At 48.0% G+C, this 21,792-nt stretch overlaps 1 protein-coding gene across 4 annotated transcripts in view; it reads right to left on the bottom strand.

Moving 5' to 3' along the window:
- Zfhx3 (zinc finger homeobox 3) overlaps nucleotides 1–21,792 on the bottom strand; it is a 244,019-nt gene that overhangs the window by 42,267 nt on the left and 179,960 nt on the right. For 3 of the 4 annotated variants that reach the window (XM_027405955.2, XM_027405956.2, XM_027405957.2), the window contains one exon: nucleotides 3,437–3,544. In XM_027405955.2, coding sequence (XP_027261756.1) covers nucleotides 3,437–3,544 — 108 coding nt within the window. The remainder of the gene's footprint in view (nucleotides 1–3,436; nucleotides 3,545–21,792) is intronic. The other variant, XM_035442664.1, reaches the window with a different exon arrangement.

The following is a 21,792-nucleotide window of genomic DNA, read 5'->3' as shown; positions in this document are numbered from 1 at the left end:
TTAGCTAGTTCCAGAGTCAGAGTGCCTGTGGTGAATTCTTTCTGGGTTGGCCCTGTTCCTTCTGAGCCACATGTGGCTACTTGAATTTAGATCCATTAAAATGATACAAAATTTAAATTTCACTTCCTCTGAGTACAAGCTCAATGCAGACACTGGACATTTTGGTCACTACACAAGTTCCTGTAATGTTCTTCTGACAAGAGGCGTTCTGAAAGCCCCGGGACAGTGTCACATACCATGATGACAAAGCCTCTCCTAAACTTATGCTCCTTGGAACTCTGCCCAGTGCCTCACATGGGTAGAGGGACTCGGTCACTGGTCCTTCTCTGACAGGTGGCAAGTGGATTCTCATTTCAGGGCCATCCACGGTAACAACCTCACTCTATCTCTGAGAACCCCAATGAGGGACACTCACAAAGGAAATCCCAAGTCTTGTTCCCATAAAAAGCAACAGCTTGTCACTAAAATCTTCAAGATTTTTCCATTCCTGCACAAACCCCCAAACTATATAATCAATAGCTGGAGAAAAATGCCAATTATCCAAACCCACTTGAAGTATTAATTTGCATTAACAGCAGCCACTGATCATCAAAACAAATTGTGAAATCACTGTTTACTTGTTTGTGGGGAGGAAGCAGTCCCCATCGTGCTTAATCAGATCGCAATGGCTCAATTTAGGGAACAAATGAAAGAAATGTAGTTTTTTTTTAAATTACTTATTTTTTTTTTTTAACAAAATACTAAGTATACAAAAAGGAAGGCTCCAGAAAGATTGCTGGCAACTGTATCTATTCCAAGATCAAATTAGTCCCAAGTGCTTCAAGAAAGCCTGCTATTACAAACTCAGATGCCATGGGCAGAAGGACACTTCAGGTCAGAGGGTCATGGGGGTCAGAAAAGAAAGCCGCCTTCTTCCTTTATGTCTGTGTTTCTGGCAAGGTGTACCCCTGAATTGCTATTTCTCTCTGTCTTCTGGAGGCAAAGAGCCAGAGGTGGGCACATTGTGTGGATGGATGCATGCAGGAGAGCCTTGTTATAGGCATGAGCTCTATGGTTCTCGTTTTACGCCTTTTAGTGGCCTCCTGGTTGCTGAGCATGTCCACTGGCACTAAGGTGGAAGACTGGGTTCACTCTGAATCACAAACTCGGAACCAGTTTTAATTGAACTGCCCTCAACAAGGCTTGCCCTATACAGGTTTCATGGATGTGAAAAGCACATGCCAAGCAGCAGTGCAGGATGTTGCACATAGCAGGAGCTTTGTAAGCAATCTTCTTTCATAATGTTTTTAACATCCACATGGGATGCAAGAAACATACACACCAAATTTCAGTGACCAGACCCGGCTAAACCCCTCGGTCGCTTCTGCTAACTTTTCAAAAATTCCTAGGAGCCACCATGGTCAGGGCTGGTGTCATATTTAAAAAGAGAAGGCTAAGAGAGATGGTTACTGGTTTCCCTCAGGCTTCTTGACTAAGCATACCATATACCTGGCTTTCTTCTAAACTTCCTGTATTATGACAGTGCATGGCTGGGCATTATCCTTATCCTCCTCTATCTCATTAAATACAGAAAGTTTAAGAGACGAAGCACTGTCACCTAGCAAATGGCAGGGTCATGACCAGAAACCAAGCACTGCCATCAAGCTAACAAACACACAGGTGACCTGGTAGGTCTTCAGAGCATGTTAGTGAAATGCTCTCCCCTTGGGGCATATGATGTTTAGCTGCCATCTACAATGCCTACTTATATCTCTCACCTTAACGGTTTAGTAAAAACTAAGGATTTGGTGTAGCCAAGGTAACACAGGTAGAAGCACCCCTCCCCACATCCAAGGGGATGTTGCTCACCAATGATCACGCCTTCCTCCCTGGCTCTCCAACACAAACTTCTCCCAGGGCCTCAGCCCTCAGTAACAGAGGACGATCAAGCTCAAAACTCCACAGAGCCTACTTCCAAAGAGGACTCTGAGCCACACGGACAGTGAAATTCACCTGGAATACCCCTCTGTTCAGTCAGCACCTTTACTCCTAGGAAACACTGAACCTCGAAGCATGTCCCCTCCCCCATGGCTGTCCTTATTGACATCTAGAAGCCTCCCAAACTTTACTCTTCTAGGCCACACAGCCCTGACTTCTGCAGGCTCATCACAGAGGCAGGACTTCTCAGCCTTCAGTCATTTTCACTGCTCGCCTCTGGCCTCTCTCCAAGACTCTGCATTTTGTTTAAATAATGAAGGCCAATCCCCAACTCTCAACATGATTTAAGAACAGTCTTTCCTAGAAAAAAAAAACAAAGACCTAACCAATACCGACTCTAGAAGGTAAATATTTTCTTAAAAAAAAAAAAATCAGCTAGGTGTTGGTGGTGCATGCCTTTAATCCCAGCACTCGGGAGGCAGAGGCAGGCGGATCTCTGTGAGTTCGAGGCCAACCTGGTCTCCAGAGCGAGTGCCAGGATAGGCTCCAAAGCTATACAGAGAAACTCTTTCTCGAAAAACAAACAAACAAACAAATCAAAACCAAAATAAAAAAAAAAAAAAACAAAGAATTCTAATACTGAGCATGGTGGTATGAATTAGATTGACCAAACAGAATAATTTCTGTTAGCATTGTGGTGGTGTCTGCAAGACTTATCTGCCCAGTAAATCCTCTCAGAAATGACTCAGCTTCTCTTCCGAACCCTGAGCTTTTCTTCTATCTCAGCTCCTCTCTCCTCAGGACAGAGATCCTGTCATCTTGAGAAATGGCCATTCTCCTCTCTTGGCACTAGCTTTTCCAGAAATAGATAGCACTTCCTGCCCTGGCTTCTTCAATTTGTTCTGCTTTTGCTAAAATAGCCCCCTGCCGGACTACACTGCTGTCCCTCTGTGGGTGCTGGCCCTGGGGGAGGGGAATGCTGGGAAGAGTGGGGGGGGGGGTCCTGTTCAGGTCCCCAGATGCAGAACAGTGCTCACCCTTCACTGCCTCTAATAACCTTGAGGTTGAGAGTCAGGTGACCTCAACCAAAGTCCATGTGACAAATGTCTTTCATAGGCTTTCAGCAGAAGGACAAGGCAACAGTGCTGAGCAGCTGCCCAAGAATCAAGACCTCAAAACTTCAGATGCCCGGTGCTCAATAAAAAGAGTGACTAAAAAGAATATGAAAAAGACAAAGAAAACCAGGGAGGGATGATGCTTGATATTAACGCTGGCAAAGGCAGAGGATCTCTGTGAGTTCAAGGCTAGCCTGGTCTTTATAGTGAGTGAGATGCTGTCTCAAAAAGAAAGTGGGGGGGGGGGTGGTGGAAGGGACACTAACAAAACTCCCTCTCTATCATGCCAGGAGTCAGCATACTTTTGGGAGAGGAGATAAAGGGTGGGTCTGCTCCCCAACTGCCAGCTTTATTTCTCCCAGGGAGAAGGCCTGGGGCGGGCCGAGGATGGCCATGCACGCTACCTGCCCGCTTGCTCTGCCCTTCCTCGATGCCGCTCCCCTGGTCTTTGGCCAGCTCCTCTGGGTCAGCAGGTGGGTCACTGGGTCCTTCAGCATCGTCAACAGCTTCTTCTGAAACACAAGAAAAGCAGAGATGTCAAGGATGAAAGTGGGAAGGTGATGAAGGACTCCTGGCCTCCTAACCCCAAAACACAGATGTCAGGTGACTCTGTCCTTCCTGTCTCCCTAGTGGCCCTGTGAGGTGGAACGTGTGCGGGGACACAGTGGCAGTGAGGCTCTGAATGGTGCTAGATATGTGACCATTAGGTACTTCCAGATAGGCTCTGAACGCCTGGCCTAAGCTCTCTCCAAGTGAAGCAGTCGCTTAACTCTGGCTGGAGACTAGATCAGACCCAGTGGCTGAGTCCTCACTGGCCTGGCAGTGTCTACACACGTGCCAGATGAAGACAGGAGTTCTTGGAGTCACTTATGTTCTGAAGAGTCGCAGGACATCCAGTGATACATTTTGTTGGCATAAGGAACTCCAGAAGTCAGACGGGAGAGGCAAAGGGGTAAAAAACGTACAGAAGAATCACCATGTCCTAATTACAAAGCAGAATGTTGTCTGCCCGAGTTGAGGAGAAGGAAAGACTGTGGTGGGAACTCTCTGTTCTCCTGGCCCTCTAAATCACCAACCAAAGCATGCATTTAATAAGATGGAGTTAAGAGGAAGAATAAGGGCTGGCAGGATGGCTTAGCACTCTGCAAACAGGTACTCCCCCGCCCCCGCCCGCCTGCCCTGGCCAAATCAAGGTGAAAAATCTCTTGAAGTGATGAGGAAACCAGAGCACACCTTTCTGGGTTTGGAAGTGTGAGAACACACACCCCTCCTACCCCATCACAAGAAGCCCAGACCAGACTCAGCCAGAGCCAAGACCAGGATACAACCTAGAACCTGGGACTGGAGGTCTAGCCAACAGCACCATTGGATTCTCCACCACAAGCCTGTTTTTTCGTTTGTTTTGTTTTGGAGACGAGGTCTCACACTGTGGCTCGGGCTGGTCTCAAACCTACTTTTAAATAATTCAGGTGTTACACCCCGGATCTCCCAAAAACTAGCCTCTAAATTATATCCCACAAAAGGAGTAAAACAGTCACAGTAAACTGATCTTTAGGGGCTTCCAAAACACTCAAGGCCAGAAGGATTATTCTAGAAAGATGATAAGAGTATTGATGGCTAGAAAAATGAACCCTAAGGATGAAGAATGGTCTTTCTTCCTTACAAAACAGCAGAGAGCCCCAGAGGCAACTCCATGGGGACTGCTTATTCGACGCAACCTCGGGGCTCTCTGTATTTGTCCTGTGGGTCTTTGTTGGCTTGTTGCACAGCAAAGTTAACAGAGTCTCCTAACCTTACCCTTAGCTCGAACAGACAAAAATCAGGCATTCATGGCTTGACATTCATTAGATATACAGCTCAACAACAACACCATACAGTCTTGTAGAGTAGGGAAATAAAGCTTGAACATGAGAAGGGTAAAACAAGTAAGTGGTACCACAAGATACTTGTGCCATCTCAAGTCCAGGCAAAATGTTCTCTGCACATTTTAGGCTTTTGACAAAATTCATCTTTAATGGTAATACCAGGAATTAAGTTAACCAATATTAAACTGGGCATATGCACACTAGCTAGGTATCTTAAATATGTTCCATGGCACAAATCATTTGCAGGCCTCATAAAGTAACCACATGGGATTGCAGAGTTGGCTCAAATGGGCACATCTCCCTGGCACACACACCCATGATCACCTCAGATGGACACAGTCCAGCTATTACAATAGACGGCTCCCCATTCAGTGATGACCCATGCACCAAGGCATCTCTCAGAGGAGGAGGTGCACACCTACTGGGCCACCAAAGCCAAGGCCAGTGCCTGCAGCTACTAATGCAGAGTTCATAACTGTCACCTGGGACTGGTGCCAGGACTTTGAGGCTTTCCAAGCAATTCCATTCAGGAGACAGAGACTGTGGAGTGTGAGCAGATCGTGGATGCAAGAATATGTGAGAAACATGCAGGAGGGAGCTGTGTGACTATTCCTAGATCCCTCACTCTGCGCCTACCTGGGCCCGTCCTTGCCGTGCCTGCCTGCCTGCCTGCCTGCCTGCCTGCCTTGCTCCATGCCAACAGAAAACAATGGCAGCTATGTTTCAAGAAGGTGGTGGTGGGGAGGAAACTAAAAGAGGTTACTGTTACTATTAATTTTGATTTTTTTCTTCAAGATGTAAATCCATTCTTAAATTTCTAGGTTTTGTTTTATCATCTGTGACTTATACACGAAGAGAATGCTATGTGTGTACTCTAGGAAGAATGACTAGGGAACCTATGAACAAGCCAGGTCCTTTTACAGGGGATCGGTGTCCTCACCCCAGTTTACAAAACAACAAAAACCAGTTCCCATTCAGCCCGACTCGAAGAGTCTCCGCAGTTCCATATGTGACCTACAGGTGTCGCCCTCTGCATGGCAAGGCCCAGGAGGGCAGCTGGTTAGGAGGCAGACAAGTCTGGGCTGCCTAACCTGAGCATGTGGAAATAATATATGTCTGTAAGCGAATGGTCTAGTCCTGGAGAAATGAAATAGAACATTCATAAGCAGTTACACCATCTGTCTTTATACCATCATCATCAACAGTGAGAGGGGGTAAGGGCCCTTTAAAATGGATGAAAGCGCAGGCTGACACTAACCGGAAAACCGTGAGAGCTGAATACCAATAAAGATAGAGAAATGATTAAAAAGCAGGGATACACACTGCAAATCTGTCTGGACAGTTCAGGCTTACCATGCTTGTCAGACAGGGTGTGTCTTTACTGATCCCAGAAGTGTCACGAAAGCTCTCTCACCACAGGTCAGGCTTGGGCACACACAGGGTAGGTTGGTCGGTCTCCTGGCCTCTGGACATGTGGTGGCCAGGGGTGCAGCAGCCTCTGGATCTGAACCAGAGCCCGCCCACCAAGCTGAGGCTGCTTGCTAGTTCCCGCTCCCTCTCGGGCTATATAGAGTGTAGAACTGAGGGGCAGTTTTCCCCACAGATCATTCTGGCCCTGTGCAGGGGTAACTGGCTGGGGTCACCACAGAAGCCTGGTTTTCTGTTTTTCTTTCTATGGTATCAACTACCAACTGATGGTGGGGACAACTGAAGATGTGGGCTGGCGATGGGTTTTATCTGGAAAATTCTGTCCTTTCCTCCTCTGAGGAATAGGCTGCTATCCTCCTACCAACACTAACAGCCACCACGCTATTCTCAAAGCTCAAGCAGACACAACACAACTGGTTTTCCCTGAGAGCACTAAGGAAATGGCACATCGAGTCCTAACTGGGAGCACAGCAGAAATGCTTTCTCAAGGGTGTGGCAGGACCTGGGCAAGGAGATCACCCCCACCACAACCCCAGTTCAGAAGGAGGCAGTCAGCCCAATACACCCCAAATGATTATGGCGTGGAAGGATGCCAGAGGAGGGGCCTCTAAAATCCTGCAGAAGTCCAGCTCCATGGTCATGCCCCACCCTGGCTCTCAAGTTAGGGTATCCCCTCCTATCTGTCTACATTTTTAGCATGAAACTGAGAAGGGGAAAAACTTTTTTTTTTTTTTTAACCTGAATCTCAGGCTGGCCTCAGACTTGCTGTGTAGTGAAGGTTAACCTTGATCATATAGAGGTCACCTGCTTCCAATTCCTAAGTACTGGGATTATGAGCAAGATAGAAGCAAGGGTTTCATGCCTGTGAGGCAAGCACTCGACCAGAAAGAGGTTCGCCATGGTTCAGAAATGGAAGGAAACTTGAAAACTAACATGATCTTCCAGTGGTATCCTTGCCTTTCACTGCCACATAAAACATGGCCTCTGAGCAATCTAGACACCTATTTTATGTGTGTGTTTTTTTCTGAGACAGGGTTTCTCTGTGTAGCCTTGGCTGTTCTGGAACTCTGTAGACCAGGCTGGCCTCAAACTCATGGAGATCCACCTGCCTCTGCCTCCTGAATGCTGGAATTAAGGGTGTGCCACCACTGTCTGGTGAGAATCCTATTTCTTTACCGCCTCTTTTTTGCAACTCCCAAGCCACACTTCTCTTAGGGAAAAGCCATCCCAGCCTGCTTCTATCACTCGCAACTCCTGGTGAGCCGCAGAGCCCTCCTGGGTGCAAAAATCCCAGCAAACAGATAGACCCCCGAAAGAAGAAATTTAGGGTTTTGAGAGGATGGGACCACAGACCCAGAAAAACTTCCCACAGATGAGAATTGCTATCTTCAGCCCTTGACAATCAGTCTCCTGTTCAAGGTGACCACAAGATGCTCCTCCTCTGACTTCTCCAGAGGGAGGCCGAGTGTGTCAGCTGCCAGACCATGGGGATTTCTAAGACTTTGATGAGCATCCTGGAAGTTGGTGTATGGAGTGAGTGCAAGGCAGAGGCCAAACCCAGAAAACAGTATCATTACAAGGTCAGCACTCCACCAGGGCGCATGCTCCCCAGATACGTCACCCACAAAAGCATTCCAGCTTAAAAAGGTACTGTTTCCCCCAAAATAATGGGTCGAGTGACGTGTCCACCGGGGGTATTTTACACATCGCTTACAGGCTTGAAGGAAAGGGGAGTCAATCAATGATTAAGACAAATCCCTCCGTTCCTACCTCTTAACAGGATAATGTAGATTAATTCAAACCTGACAAAGCCCCCACAGTGCCTCGATATGATAGAAATTTGGAAATTTTCCTAAGAATCAGGGTGTCTGTACCCAAGGCTCTCGCACAAACTTGTTACTTAAATAACACACCAATCTGTGATCCCCGAAGAATGAAACTGTTCATTCCCCTTTATTGTGGGGGGGGGTGGATGCTTGGGGGGTGGAGGGGGATAAAGTGCGTTTGCCTGTCGGCAGGCTCAAGAGCTGAGAAACATTAGCTGTCATGAACCACAATCAAATCAGGTTTGAAATATTTAGCAGTGGCTTGGAAAATGCGATGGTGCGGCTCTGACAGGCGAGGTGTGCAGACGCCCGCTTTCCATTATAATGGAAATATCAGGCCTGTTCTGAATATGTATAACCCAGAAAAATGTATTGATTTTTCATTCGGCATTAAAAAAAATGAAATAGCCTGCAGCTGTCAAAAGCCTTTTGTTAAAAGCCCATCCTTCCTGGAATGAGGTTTACCAGAAACAAGTTTTAATTGTATACGGGACCTCTCCTTTGAAAAACAAAATAACCAATCTGCTTACTTTGAAGATAGGGTTAAAGCTTCGCCTTTCTCCCATGTGCAACCCAATTAACCTAAGGGACGGCCACCTATGCAGGTGGGAAGCACCACACACTCTGACCAGCGGTTCCAAGGACAGTTGTTTGGTGTCTCTGTGATGGGTAGCAGGAGGGACCTGAGCTATGCTTTGTCCTCTTGTCCCTCTTCCTTGGGTTGAGGCCCTGGACTCATGTGCTATCTGCCCCCGCCAATGGCTTCTGCTCTTTCAGCCTTGGTTGGCACAATGGCAAGGCGAGGGGACAGCCTGGCGTGTCCAACCCTCTTGGCATTTTATTATCAGTGGGAAACCTCTGACATTATGTAAGGTACAGACATTATGTAAGGTATGCATGCTTTATTTTGCAAGAGAGGTCAAATCCCACAGCATAAAAGATGGCCACTAAGGCCTAGACCATTTGCTTCAAATAGAATCCCCTGGGTTAAAATTCTGATACAGTGGAAACTTGTAACAGGCAGTGATGTACGACGCCAACAGACAAACAGCTGTTCCATTCTCAGCTTGTTAACTCCAGTCCTTGTCTTCTCCCTCCAATTTAATGGTAATGACACAGCAAGCTATAGCCATAAGGGTGGAGCAGAAAACTATGTCATTCTCCCTCTGAAAGGTGACCAAAGGCATTACCAGTAGGTTACTCTCTGAGCCCCCTGGGCTGTGTCTGTACTGCACAGTCACACTCTGATCCCAATGGAAGCTACCTAGCAACGTTCCCAAACACACAGCCTGCCTCTTAACTGGTCATTCACAGACTTCCTTCCATTGCAGACCATCTGTCTGGAAGCTGCCTGAGGGGCAACCTGGAACAATTAAGTATTCTGGGTAACAGCACCTCAGCTCCAGGAATGTTTCCTGAAAACAAGGTGGCCTGTCCACCACAAATACAAACCATCATCTTCACATCTCCTGTTCTCAGCTTCTCAGTGAAGGAACGCACACACCTACCTGGTAGTGGTTATCTGAGTTTTTTTTATTTTTAAACTGCTGAAGAACTTTATCTGTTCCATTTTGTACTTCTTATGGATTCATCAAGGAAAATACCAACTCGGGAGGGGAGGGAGGGCATTTAGAGGGAGAACCAATGTACTCTAGGCAGGAAAGCTTAAAGGCAGAGCCAAAAAAAAAGGCAGAAGAGGGCTCCCTCTCCAAGGGCCCCACTGTCTTAACCATTTCGCCCATGTTTACCCAGTTAAGCTCTGCCAGGTTTGCCAAGGACTGCCCTCTACCAGCTGGGAGAACTGTTGGGACCCAACTTAGTATCCCTGCATGTCTGCCGTTTTCTCACCTTGGTGGCTGAAGAAAGTAAAGGAAAAAGAAACTAGTCAAACTCATGACATGTTGTTTATACAAAACCACCTTCCAGCCCACCAGAACACATTCCAGCCCACAAAAACACATTCCAGCCCACCAGAAGCCAGGAGACAGGAAAGGGCCTGGGAGGACACGGATGGGATCAGACGTGTGCCCACTCTCCAGTGAGGGGTTTCTCGTGTAGGTCTTGGAAGTGATTGTTTGACTTCGGAATTCTCTGTTTTGTATGGTGTTCATTCAGCCAAGACACTGAGGCCACACCTGGGGTTTCTGGATGCCACTTGAAAGGTCTGGGTATGGGGCTACCACCTTCCTAGAGGCCTCTCAGAAAAGCTCTGTGGAAGGTGGGCAATGAGGGAATCCAGCCTCCTCATCACGGCCCTGACCTCCTGTCCCATCCTCCCCACCCCACTGACCTGCCTTTTGGCATTGGGTTGGAAGAATCAACAACACTTGGAAGGCAACTCTGGGTGTTATTAAAAATGACTAATTGGGGGATAGAGACCATTTACGCTTTTGTATATCTGAAGATCCTGCCGCTGTTTACATAAGCAAGAAAAATGGGGACTGTGCAGCAAGAAGCAGCCTGGGAAGGCTCCTTTCCTCGCCTTGGCACTGACTTCAGACTGAAGCAACCATGGGATAGAGCCCTCGTGGGTCCAGAGCCCGTGGCCTTGCAGAGCAATTTCCCCTCTCTGAGCTGTCCCTCCTGTGGGAGCAACACTGAACAAGAGTTAAGAATGCTGCCATTGTGTGGCCAGGACGAGCCCTGCCATTTTTCCTCTCCCAGGCAAGGCCACTTGGTCATTTGAACAGTTTGTCAAAACCACACTAGAATTAAGGGGGTGGGTGGGGGTCAAGAGAGGAGAAAAAGGGAGGAAATGCGGAGAGCCTGCACTGCATCGGGTCCCATTTATCTGTGTGCTCAGTGAAAGCACCTGGGCTGCCCCCTGCAGAATCCCAGAAAGGATAAAAGCCAATGTGCAGCGACAAAGCACAAGGGAAGGAATGTGCTGCAGACTCGCCTGGTGGCTATTCACGGGAAGGTTTCAAAAAAATAAAACAAAATAACTGAGAGGTGTGAGTTCCAGTGTGTAAAATACAAACCCAGCTCTGAAATGGTCTCAGAATGCATGGGAATAAGAAGCCCAGCTCCAGCCCAGAACTCTGGAGGAAACTGAGGTCAGCAGAGCCTAGTTCCCTGGGCTTCCTACAGCTCATGGCTGTGGCTGTTACTTTCACACAGAGACAATATAAAAAAGGCAAATTCCCTGAGCATGTTCGTAGCGGAGCGTGATGTGATTGTGTTGTCACTTATGGGAAATAATCGCAGACCCATCTCTCCCGTTCCCCCCATTTTCCAGTCCAAATAACCATGAAAAATTACACTTCAATGTCAGTTCTGCGACAAAGGAGGCTCGCTCTTTGGGAGCTCAGTCCCCCCCTCCTTTCTTTGGACAAAAAAAAAAAAAAAAAAAAAAAAAAGAAGAAAAAAGAAAAAAAAGAAAGAAAAGCCAAACCAAAACAAACAACAACAAAAAGACACCCTACCTACCTTCAATCGTACTTGGTTTAACAAATGCATTTTGAAATGTTATTTTCCTCTTGCTCTCATTTTTTAAATGGCGTTTTGCACAGTTTAACCTCCCACCAAAGTGGAATTTTCAGGAAAGTAGAGGCATGCAGAACAGAAGGTCATTGATACCAAGAGAGGTGCCCCTTTCTAGGCCGTTAAAAACAAAGTTGCTGGGAGAAAATACTGATTCCAGCTCACCATGCTACTTGGGAAGAGAGGACAGAGGCAGGGGGTTGCAAGTCTGTAGGACATAACATTTGAGAAGTAAGTAAGGCTCCCTGGAGCTGAGGGAGAGATAAAGGTCTAGATGGAAGGAAGGAAAAAAGGACTTCACACATACATTCATCAGACCAAATCATTTCACAGACTTGCACACATCATCTAAAATGTTGGGGGGGGCAGAATTAGGCGCACATGACCACAAGAGGGATGTAAATGGGGAGCCTCCTGGATGGGTACCAGTTACTTCCTGCCTGCCCCCTCTGCAGAAAGGGACATTTTTCAACAGGAAAGCACTGCCTGAAAGCTTTTTAACATTCCAGGTGTGAGGCCCGAGCAGTCCCCACAGCATCTGTCTTTCAATAACACCCTGCTTCAAATAAACACTGCCAAGCCTCCATAGTTGAAGGGGAGAAGACAAGATAGATAAACACACATGAGTGATAGAGTAAATTAAAGCATGCCCATGCGCGCGTGCGCATGTGCACAGACACACACACACACACACAAACGCATGCATGCACACGAAAACCCCTAACATTTTCCATTATAGAAGACTGGTACTGCCTTCAGAGTCAAGACTGACTTACTGGAAAGAGATCTTATACTTAATACAGAAAGGCGCGGGAGTAGGGAGGGCTATAAGCACACTCAGGCATCTATGTCCAAATGAAGGTGTGTGGGAAATGAGCAGGATGTACCAGAAATGATATTAGAGGCAGGTGATTAGAACCTAATGGGCATACGCAAAAACCTTGAGGGATGGCTCTCATGACGGGAACAGCAGCAATGATGGATGCAACACATACAGGAACTAGAGCATGGGAAGGGAGGGCGGGGTAGCTGCCATGCAGACGGGGGTGGGGGGTGGGGGGTGTTTACAACACCAGAGAAGGCATGAACTGATAATGGCAAAGTGAATTGTGGAGTTTTTAAAAAGATATTTTTAAAAAAGCAAATCAAGGGAGAAAGTAACAGGTAAACATTTTGTTTCTGACCACTGAGACAAATAGTACAAGAGGGAGAAAAACAGAACCCTGATTGCAGAGGTCTGAGTCACTGGGCACACAGATGAAAGACCTGGATTCGATTCCCAGCTTGGTTGTCACCTTACTCTTAGGTCCCTCGTGCCTGAGGGATATAACTACTCAGAAGACAGTTTTCCCCCCACAAAGTGCAGAACTCAGACAGAAACATTCGTTTACTTCCACTGGAGGAAGGCAGAGCGGCGAGGGACTGACTGTCAATGAGTTGTTTCTGCCTGATCATAAGCCACTTACATGCACAGCTGGTGAAACAAGCTGATTCATAAAAACAAAGCACAAACAAAGGCTTACACTTGCCAAACCAAATCTGACAGAACAGAAATCGGGCCAACTTAAGTGGGATTTCGCCCAGAGAAACACTGGCTAAACTCACTGCCCGTCCTTGGGGATACCCAAGCGTGTGCAGAAGAGGTCAGTGCTTTTGCAAGGCAACACGTGTCAAAAGGCAATGCCAGATACACATACAGAGAGACCCTGGAGGTAACCTACAACAGACTCCTCCACCTCCAAGCACCTGGGGAACCTTAAAATAGCCATAGCACACTGCCTGGTTATACGCAAAGAGGCCAGCTCTGGAATGAGATCTTATGGTCACACCTGACATTTGAAGACACACTGCCATGTATAAAGTCAAACCTAGGTCATAAAGTGTCTAATCTGAAGCAGGCAGGTGGTGGGAGCAAAAGGTTTTGGTTGACGATGCTCAAGAAACTTGTAGTAAAGCAGGAAACTGAGGTGCAGGGGGAAAGACAAATGTTTTCTGGCTCAAGAGCTTCCCTGCACAAATGGCGGGGACAAGCATATAGGATGGCTAATACATGGCACCTTTTGGAGTTCTATGCCAATGGGAGAAAAAAAATTCTTGGCCCCTCCTGTGGAGGAACTTTGAAAGCCATGCCAATAGTTCTACCCAAAGCCTGTCTTTGTTTTGTTTTGGTAATTTGGATTCTATACAACAACACTATAATTTTCTAAGGTTTAACACAATGCTAACCCATTTTCCTTTCATAGAGATGTTACCCACAACAGCTCCTCCTCTAGTCTCCCTGTGGTACTATGTTTTAAACCGAGCCTTAAGATTCCAGTTCATCTATTTAGTTTTTCCTCTTACAAAGAGTTACTGAGATCTAACGGCAGGCTAGGGTACCTTGAAAAGCGACAGATTCCATTCTCTGTCCCAGGACAGAGTACATAGTACTACATCTCAAAGCACAGTTACACAAGTGACCATCAACCACAGCAAACACTACAATAAATGTTAGCCAAAATTGAGGCTATGATGGTGGGGACACTGGAAGACTGAACACTTGACACCAAAGACAAAACATAGCCATGAGATGGGAGATGATTTGGGTAGAAAAAGTACAGTTTGTGACAAAAAAAACAAAACAAAACAAAACAAAACAAAAAAACCCGGTACTTAACACAGGTATAAGATCTATGGAGGTTTGTAGCACAAAATTCCACTTCCTTTGGGGTGTAGAGCTCCTTCCCTGGAAGCAATGAAACGGGTGGATGTTCCAGAACTCTACCAAAGGGGAAATCCTTCACACCGTATCCTCCCCACTTTTCCTAAAGAAAAATGGATCCTTTGCACAAACAGAGTAAGGGAAAGAGACTGCAGATCAGTGAAAGGTTTTGTTTCACTGTCTGGCATGGGCCTATAGGAAGTGGGGCAAATAAAAACAGCCAAAGGTTCTATGCAATGTCAGTGATGACAGTGCCCGTGAAGTGGACAATGAAGTGAGCCCCAGCCCTCACCAAGCACCATCTCTCAGTAGAAAGAGGGGCAATTTGCATAATAATCAGTGAGGGGGAAAACAGAGCACAGTATATTAAAATTAAGATTATGGGGTTAGAGAGATAGCTTAGGGGTTGAGACCACTTGTTGATATTACAGAGGACTGGGGTTGGTCCCCAGCACCCCACATGGTAGCTCACAACAGCCTGTAACTCCAGTTCTAGGGACCCAATGCCCTCTTCTGGTCTCTGCACATATTCTGTCCACATGGTACACATATATACATGCAGACAAATACTCATACATGTAAAACCAAAACAAATCTTTTTCCCAATTATGTATGTGCTATGATAGAGAAAACACGATTTCTCTCTAAAATGTGCTAATCTATGAGGTGACTCAGCTACCAAGTTCACTAGAGAACTTTGATGGAAAGTCAGAAACAGGAAATACCCTGAGAGAAGAGGAGATGCTGGGCCTGGGAAAAGGGCAGCGGGAAGGATGCAGACAGCCGAGAAGGAGGGAAAAAACAAAAAACAAAAAACAAACAAACATAAAAACGTTGTCCAACTACAGAGCTCTCTATGTAAAATTTAGGTAGCCAAACTTAAGGTAGGGTAAAATGAGAGGTTTCTTTCACATTTAGAAAATTCAAAAAGGATAAATAAGCAGGGTAGTCCAAACAAGGAGACAACACCTGTTGTTCAAGCTTAAAACTCTATGAAGAAGAAAGGGCTGTTTGTAGAAACCTGGTCACCCAAGGGCTCTACATTTGTTCAAAGGAATTTGTTTGGAGGAAGCGATCACGAGAGCCTTGGCTTTATGGGCTAAGAGATGGATGGGCCAATGAGGGAACACACAGGAGGATGAGGGACACAAACAGGAGGAGAGGGAAAGTACTCAAGCAAAGGTTATGGGGTCAAGGAAGGGGGCTGGCCACCTTGTTCCCTCCTCAAAGGCTGCTGTATGGTGACAGGGAGTCTCAAGTTGGTGCTGCAGTTGTTCTAGGCAACATCCAACTCAATATGCTGACATAAAAGGCAAGCAAGAATAAGCACCAAGCTTACCAAAAAAGAGCCTAAAGCCTGCACTCAAAAACAGAAGTGGCCCCTAAAATCTCAGATGTCTGTGTTTCCAGGCAAATGGTACACTCATCACTCCCTGCCCAGAAAAATGACAGCCCAGGTATAACCACCAGGCTTAAAGCCAGGACAAAGGGCTAGGCTTGTATTTTCTCTCCCTGCTTGCCTCTCTTTTTCACGTCTCCTTCTTGCTCTTTTCTGGTAGGGTGGAGCCCAGGAACATTCTAGATCCGGGTTAAGTCCAAGGCGTTGGTGACAGGGCTGCTGTCACAAGCCCGAGTCCTGGCCACAGAGAGCTAGCAAAAGCCACGTAATTGCTTTTCCCCTTCCACTAATAAGCTTTCAGCAGGGGAAGAATTCAGCTTCCTGTAGTCAGCAGACCCTTTTTTCCCTGCCTCTCCTCACTCCAAATAATCTAAAGTGACTGCAATTTCAGCCCTGCCTCTCCAGCATTCAGCTCCACCAGCTGGGGTCAGCGCGTGTCAAGTGAGGGCTCTCCTTTTCTCTTCCCCTCTGTTTGCTCGACACCCATACTTCTTTGTGACTGAGGCAACCTTCCTCCCTGGCCCAGCCATTATGTGGGCAGTACACGGGCTCTGCATTCTAGGAGAGGTCTCTTATGGCCTAGACAGCACTGGAGGGAAATCTCATTGCAGTAAACTAAGCAACTGGTTGGTAATGACCAACCTCAAGGTACCGGCTGGTAACCTAGGCTGCCAGTTTTAGAAAATGCATGGTAGTGAGATGGTTGTGTGGTTCAAGTGGGTAGCTGCTTGTGGGATTTTGGGTTTAGTTTTATGAAAATGATTATCACTCCTACATTCTTTTGTGTGTGTCTGACTTTGTGGGACAGGGTGAGGGTGGTGGTGGTGGTGGTGGGTATCTGCCTGTGTCCATGTGGAGGCCAAAGTCATTGTCTGGTATCTTTCTCATTTGCTTTTCTACCACCGTATCTTTTAAGACGCAGTCCCTCCAAGAAGTTAGAGCTCACCCGCAGGCTAGACTGAATGGTTATCCGGCTCCAGAGCTCTTACTGCTTCTGCCTCCCTAGCACCAGGAACAAAGGCACTTGCTTTCACACAGGTTTTTTTTTTTTTTTTTTTTTTTTTAAACCTGGGTGCTGGGGACCAGAACTGGAGATCGAACGGCAAGCCCTTTACCCGCTGAGCCATCTCTCCAGTCCTGTTTCTAAACTCCTTTTCTTAAGATGGTGCTAAGTATTCCTGTGGTCAGTATTTCCAAGCTGAGCTCCTTGTGGAATCAGCTGCAAGTGGATGAATGACCTGGACAACTGCCCTGCTCATTCCTTGCCTCATTTCAAAACACAACGTTCACTAAGCAGGGCAGCGATGGTGCTTCCCTTCCATGGCTTCACAGCATAGGGCTGCAGGTGGGCACACAGAGAGCTGGAAAAAATGACAGAGAGCACGGATGGGGAACCATGAGGGAGGCCACGGTAGATGCCTGCCTTGAAAGTGCATGGAAAGAGGACAGCGTGCAAACACATAAGGCTTCCTTCAGGAAACAAAGCATGAAGTGTGAGACACAGGGCCGCAGACCTTCTTCTGGCACTGTACCTAGTGTCTGTGCAGGCTGGAGAGGGGAGGGGAAAAGAGGATCTGTATTTGTACCCACAAAGACACCTGCATCCCCACCCCAACACGTGCAAACTCATGCAGAGTGCCCTCTCTCCTGGCTGCAGACAGGCCTGTGATGGGAATTTATTTCCCTCAATTACGAGCTCTTGTCCCTAGTCTCAGTTCATCAGCATGGTGCAGCCAAGTCAATGAAAGGCTCCACAATGAAGTAATCACATGCGTGGGGATGTCTGCTAGGCCGCCAGGGCTGCGGCCACGCCCAGCCAAGCCAAGCCACATGGGCTCTCACCTTGCCCCTTGCAGGTCACCAGCCCCCTGTCCATGGGGCCTTGTGCTCCTGTGGTCTTTTTCTCTGACCCGATCACAAATGCTTTAATTGCAATGTGAGAACACAGACAGCTGGCCAAGTGGCGGTGCTCAGCATGATTGTGGATGCTCTCCTTTTCTCCTGCCTGTGCAGTCCTTTACCACTGCCATGAGAATCAGTCCTATGTCCAGCAAAGCGACATTCACTTTACTAAGTGGAAGTGGAAGTAACACAACACTCACTCGGCTAAAGTGACACAATCAGCAGTCCCATTCCATGGATGAGGAAACTGAGGCTGAGGGAGGCTAAATGACTGGTGAAGGTCATAGGCTGGGGGGCTGGTAGGGCTAACACTAAGGGTCAAGTTTCTAAAGGTTATTTTTACAGCTGTCATCGTGAGCTTCCCAGAATAATATGCTCTCCTCCTGTCTAGCCACTGGTCTGCCTGGTGGGTGTCCAGGTGCCCAAGGCACCTAACTCTAGGCATGGAAAACACAGCTGTGAACAGGACACAAGACAGGGGCAGGTGCTGTGCTGGGGAGGTGGGGGAATATGGGAGAGTAAGACAGCTAAGCAAAGGAGCCTAGAAAAGACTAGGGAAGATGGCAAAGCGGGGGGTTTGGGGGGGACAAAGGGAACCCAAAGAAGGTTCAGGGAGGGTGGTGGACATGCCCAGACCTGTGGAGTGATGGTGTGAGCTGCAGAGGCTGGCCTGTAATACAGAAAGCACAGAGGTCCTAGAATGGCTAGCCAGCTACAGGAGCTGTGATTGAAGACCTACAAGTCCTACAAGGTTTTGTTGGCCACTGCAGGGCCTGAGTCTTTGAACACACCATGGACTTCTGAAAAGGCTGGCACAGCATGCCTCTTCCTCCTCCTCGTGATCTCTTCCGGTGAGCCCATCTGACCTTGCACTTAACTACAACAGCATCTGGCCTTGGTTGCAGAGCACTGTTTGTGTGGTGGTGGTGGTGGTGGGTGGGGGGGCCTCCTGCATGTTTCACGTGGTGGTCCTGATAGGGGTTTCCTACAGAAAGGCTACATAGGACAAAGCTGGCTCTGAGGTGGGACGGCCACACACCCCTTGCCGTATGCTGTGCTGGAGCACTGGGACACCAGCTTGACACCCAGCCAGCCAGAGGTGGTCATGTGGACACCACACTCCAAAGCAAGCAACAGAGCAGCTGAGAGGGTAACACCAGGAATGGAAGGGCTCAGGGTGGCAGTGAGGGAGCCAGGATGGTGACGTCACAAAGACAAGTCATCTGTGGTGACAGATCCTTTTGTACATAATGCCTGGGACACAACATGAGCCTCCACTGATGTTCTACACTCAGCCCTTAGGGAACTCTGGGACATACAACATAACTTTGTTGTTGGGGTGGGGGGCTGTTTCAACTATATGTCTGCCCAGCTCACTGGAGAGGAGGTGCCTCCCCTAGTGACCCACAATCCTCTCTGTGGCCGGTTCCATGGGCCTTGGTCTTCAATGTCTTAGGACTGTGGCTGGACAGAGATACCTGGGAGAAAGGCACCTCTTGCCCCCACTATCCTCAAGCTGTGTGTGGCCCTGATCAGGGATGGCCAATTCACTGTTTCTCTAGCCAAGACAGGAGTGGAACTGGATCTGGGCCAAGGTTGAGGGAAGGAACTGGGAGGCAGGTAGAAGTGACCACCTTTGGCAGCCCCTTCCAGGCCATCAGGGATGCAGCAAGAACAGAAAGACAAGGCTGCAAGCCAGAGCAGGAGCAGAGGAGGCATGCCTCAGGGGAGAGTAAGTGATGGGGCAAGTGGGGAGCAGCCAGAGAGGGGAAGCTGACTGAACAGGAAGCAAAATGGGGCCAAATCCATCCCAGCTTAAAGGAAGAGCTAATGTGGGTTTCCTCATTGAGCAAAAGCCAGAGGAGGAGGCTGGCCAAAGCTAGGCTCCACCCCCTCCATTTCATTTCATCAAAAACTGTGTTTGGGGAAGGGGCCAGAACAATTATTGGAGCCTTAACTTGGCTGCTTCCTTTTACAGTACATTTCCCAGAATAAACCACCCCAAGACTTTATCCATCTCCAAAAAAGGCAATTGCTAAAAATCTCTTATGTCCAGCCCTTGTACCACACTGGCACAGTCACCCTCCCCTCTGGACTTTGGGGCTGGGGAGCAGAGGAGGCCGAGGGGTGACTGCTTAGGTCTGGCCCTAATTGCTCTTGCTGGTGTTATGCGGTGTGGGGGCTGATCCCCACACTGAGCAGTTAGGAACTTCCCAAATCATTAACCTTTCTCGGAGTGCATTGTACTGGGAGGTGCTCCCTCCGCAGCCTATTCAGGAGCCCTATTGATCCACTGCACACTCGGTGCCTTCAAACTTGTTTATGATCAATATGCAAATTGCTCATGGCATTGATCTAGTATTAATTTTCAATTAGGGAATCCACAAGGGGTCTCTGAGGGTCAATACCTAACAATGCAAAGGAAACTCCGCTACAGAGAATCGGGCCTGATGCTGCTAAAAGCTTCCCTGAGCCACCTTCTCCTAGTGCCAGGCCCTCTGGGCTGTCTCTGTTGCTTAGCTCACTTGGTTCCCTCCTAAGTCGGACCCCTTCATTCTGCAATCTGTTAGGATGAATCTGTGGCTGCTGCCCTGTGCCACCACCACCACCACCACCAACCCCGGCCAGGGCCAAAGGAACCTTTCCTGGCCTGCCAGTACGCTCCCCTGACATCCGCCCTCCTGAGTTGATGCCCCAGACATGCCTCCTCAGATCCCCGGCTCCCCATGCCACACCCTGCCCAGACCACTCTCTCCCCCAGCTCCCCAACCACACATACCTTCTTCCTCCCTCTCTCCCTCTCCCTTGTTTCTGCTTAGTCACGGAACGTCACCTTGGCATGCTGCCACGGCTGGAGCTGGCGAACTGCACAGTCCCCAGAAATCTCAGGCAGTCAGGCAGAGCCGCCAGGCTGCCAGGTTATGCTTGGCAGACACCCCACTGATGTCATCTCAGAAAACCAGAGGAAGGGAAAGGGCCCAGCTTCAAATTGACTGTTTCTCCTTTCTTTCTTCTAGCAAAATTTTTCTTCCTAATGAAACATGAGGGTTGGGGGAGGTTAATTCCTTTACCAACCTCACTCATGGTTCCCAGATGAGGCCATGGCCCACCCTCCAGGAGCGCAGGGTTATGTCTGTGAGCTGTGGATCGGGGTGTCCCCAGGGAGAGCATGCCCAGCTGGGACTGGAGTGACCCAGGGATTCAGCCCTTCCATTACACCCCTAACAGCCCCTTGGAGACTCCTGTGGGAAGGCTGTTCAGCCAAAGGGCTGGAAAAGAAACTCAGTCCAGTCTCCTGTCCACCGGTATGGATAGGGGTCTGCTGCATTCCAGTGTTGGGGCTCAGAAAGCTGCCAGGGGCTCAGAAAATCAAGTTTACTCTCTCTCCATCTGGGACGCTATCAAGAGTGCCAGGGTCTCTTCCATGAAGCTCCCTGAATACCCAAAACCATGCCACATGGGTAGTCATCTGCCCACTTCTGTGATGCCACTCGTCAGGCTAATCTGCGAATGTTAGCTAGCCAGGCTAATTGGTTTATGGATAACATTAATTACCATGTTGCTCATTAATGGATGGAATCTTTATTGGTGCCATTGATCAGAAGACTTGTTTAGCTGGCCTCCTAACCAATGGCGGATGTAACAAGCTCTATTATTGGCATATCAATTAATGCAATCAATTCCTGGCCAGCGGCTGCCATTCGGTTTCCTACTTGTCCAAGGATAAGAGACAGAACCAAGTCCAACATGCCTGTACTTGAGGTCCCCAGCTGTCTACCAAAGCCCAGCTGGTCTGGGTGCTATTCAGGGTTCACCTAACAAAAACAAGTGTTTTTTTGTTTTGTTTTGTTTTTGTTTTTGTTTTCTTTTACCACCTTCCTACATTCTAGGGATGACAGAAGTGTTTTGTCCTATCAGGGGATATAAGTTAGAAGGAAAGTGTGAAGGGTCTGCTACGGCAAACAGAAGGAAGGACCAGAAAAGTCAGATGTGTCCAGATAAGGGGCAAACAGAATGGTCTGATCCCCAGGCTGGAACCTAGTAACCATGGAACCAGCATGAAAATACCTACTCCTGCCATGGGCTCTTGGGCCACTCTGGGGTTCTATCGCAGGGTGCTGGCGTCTTCAAGCCAGTCATGCCTGCTGTCCACATA

Source organism: Cricetulus griseus, chromosome 3, assembly GCF_003668045.3.
Source record: "Cricetulus griseus strain 17A/GY chromosome 3, alternate assembly CriGri-PICRH-1.0, whole genome shotgun sequence".
Lineage (NCBI taxonomy): Eukaryota > Metazoa > Chordata > Mammalia > Rodentia > Cricetidae > Cricetulus > Cricetulus griseus.
This window is presented reverse-complemented; position numbering and strand designations above follow the sequence as displayed.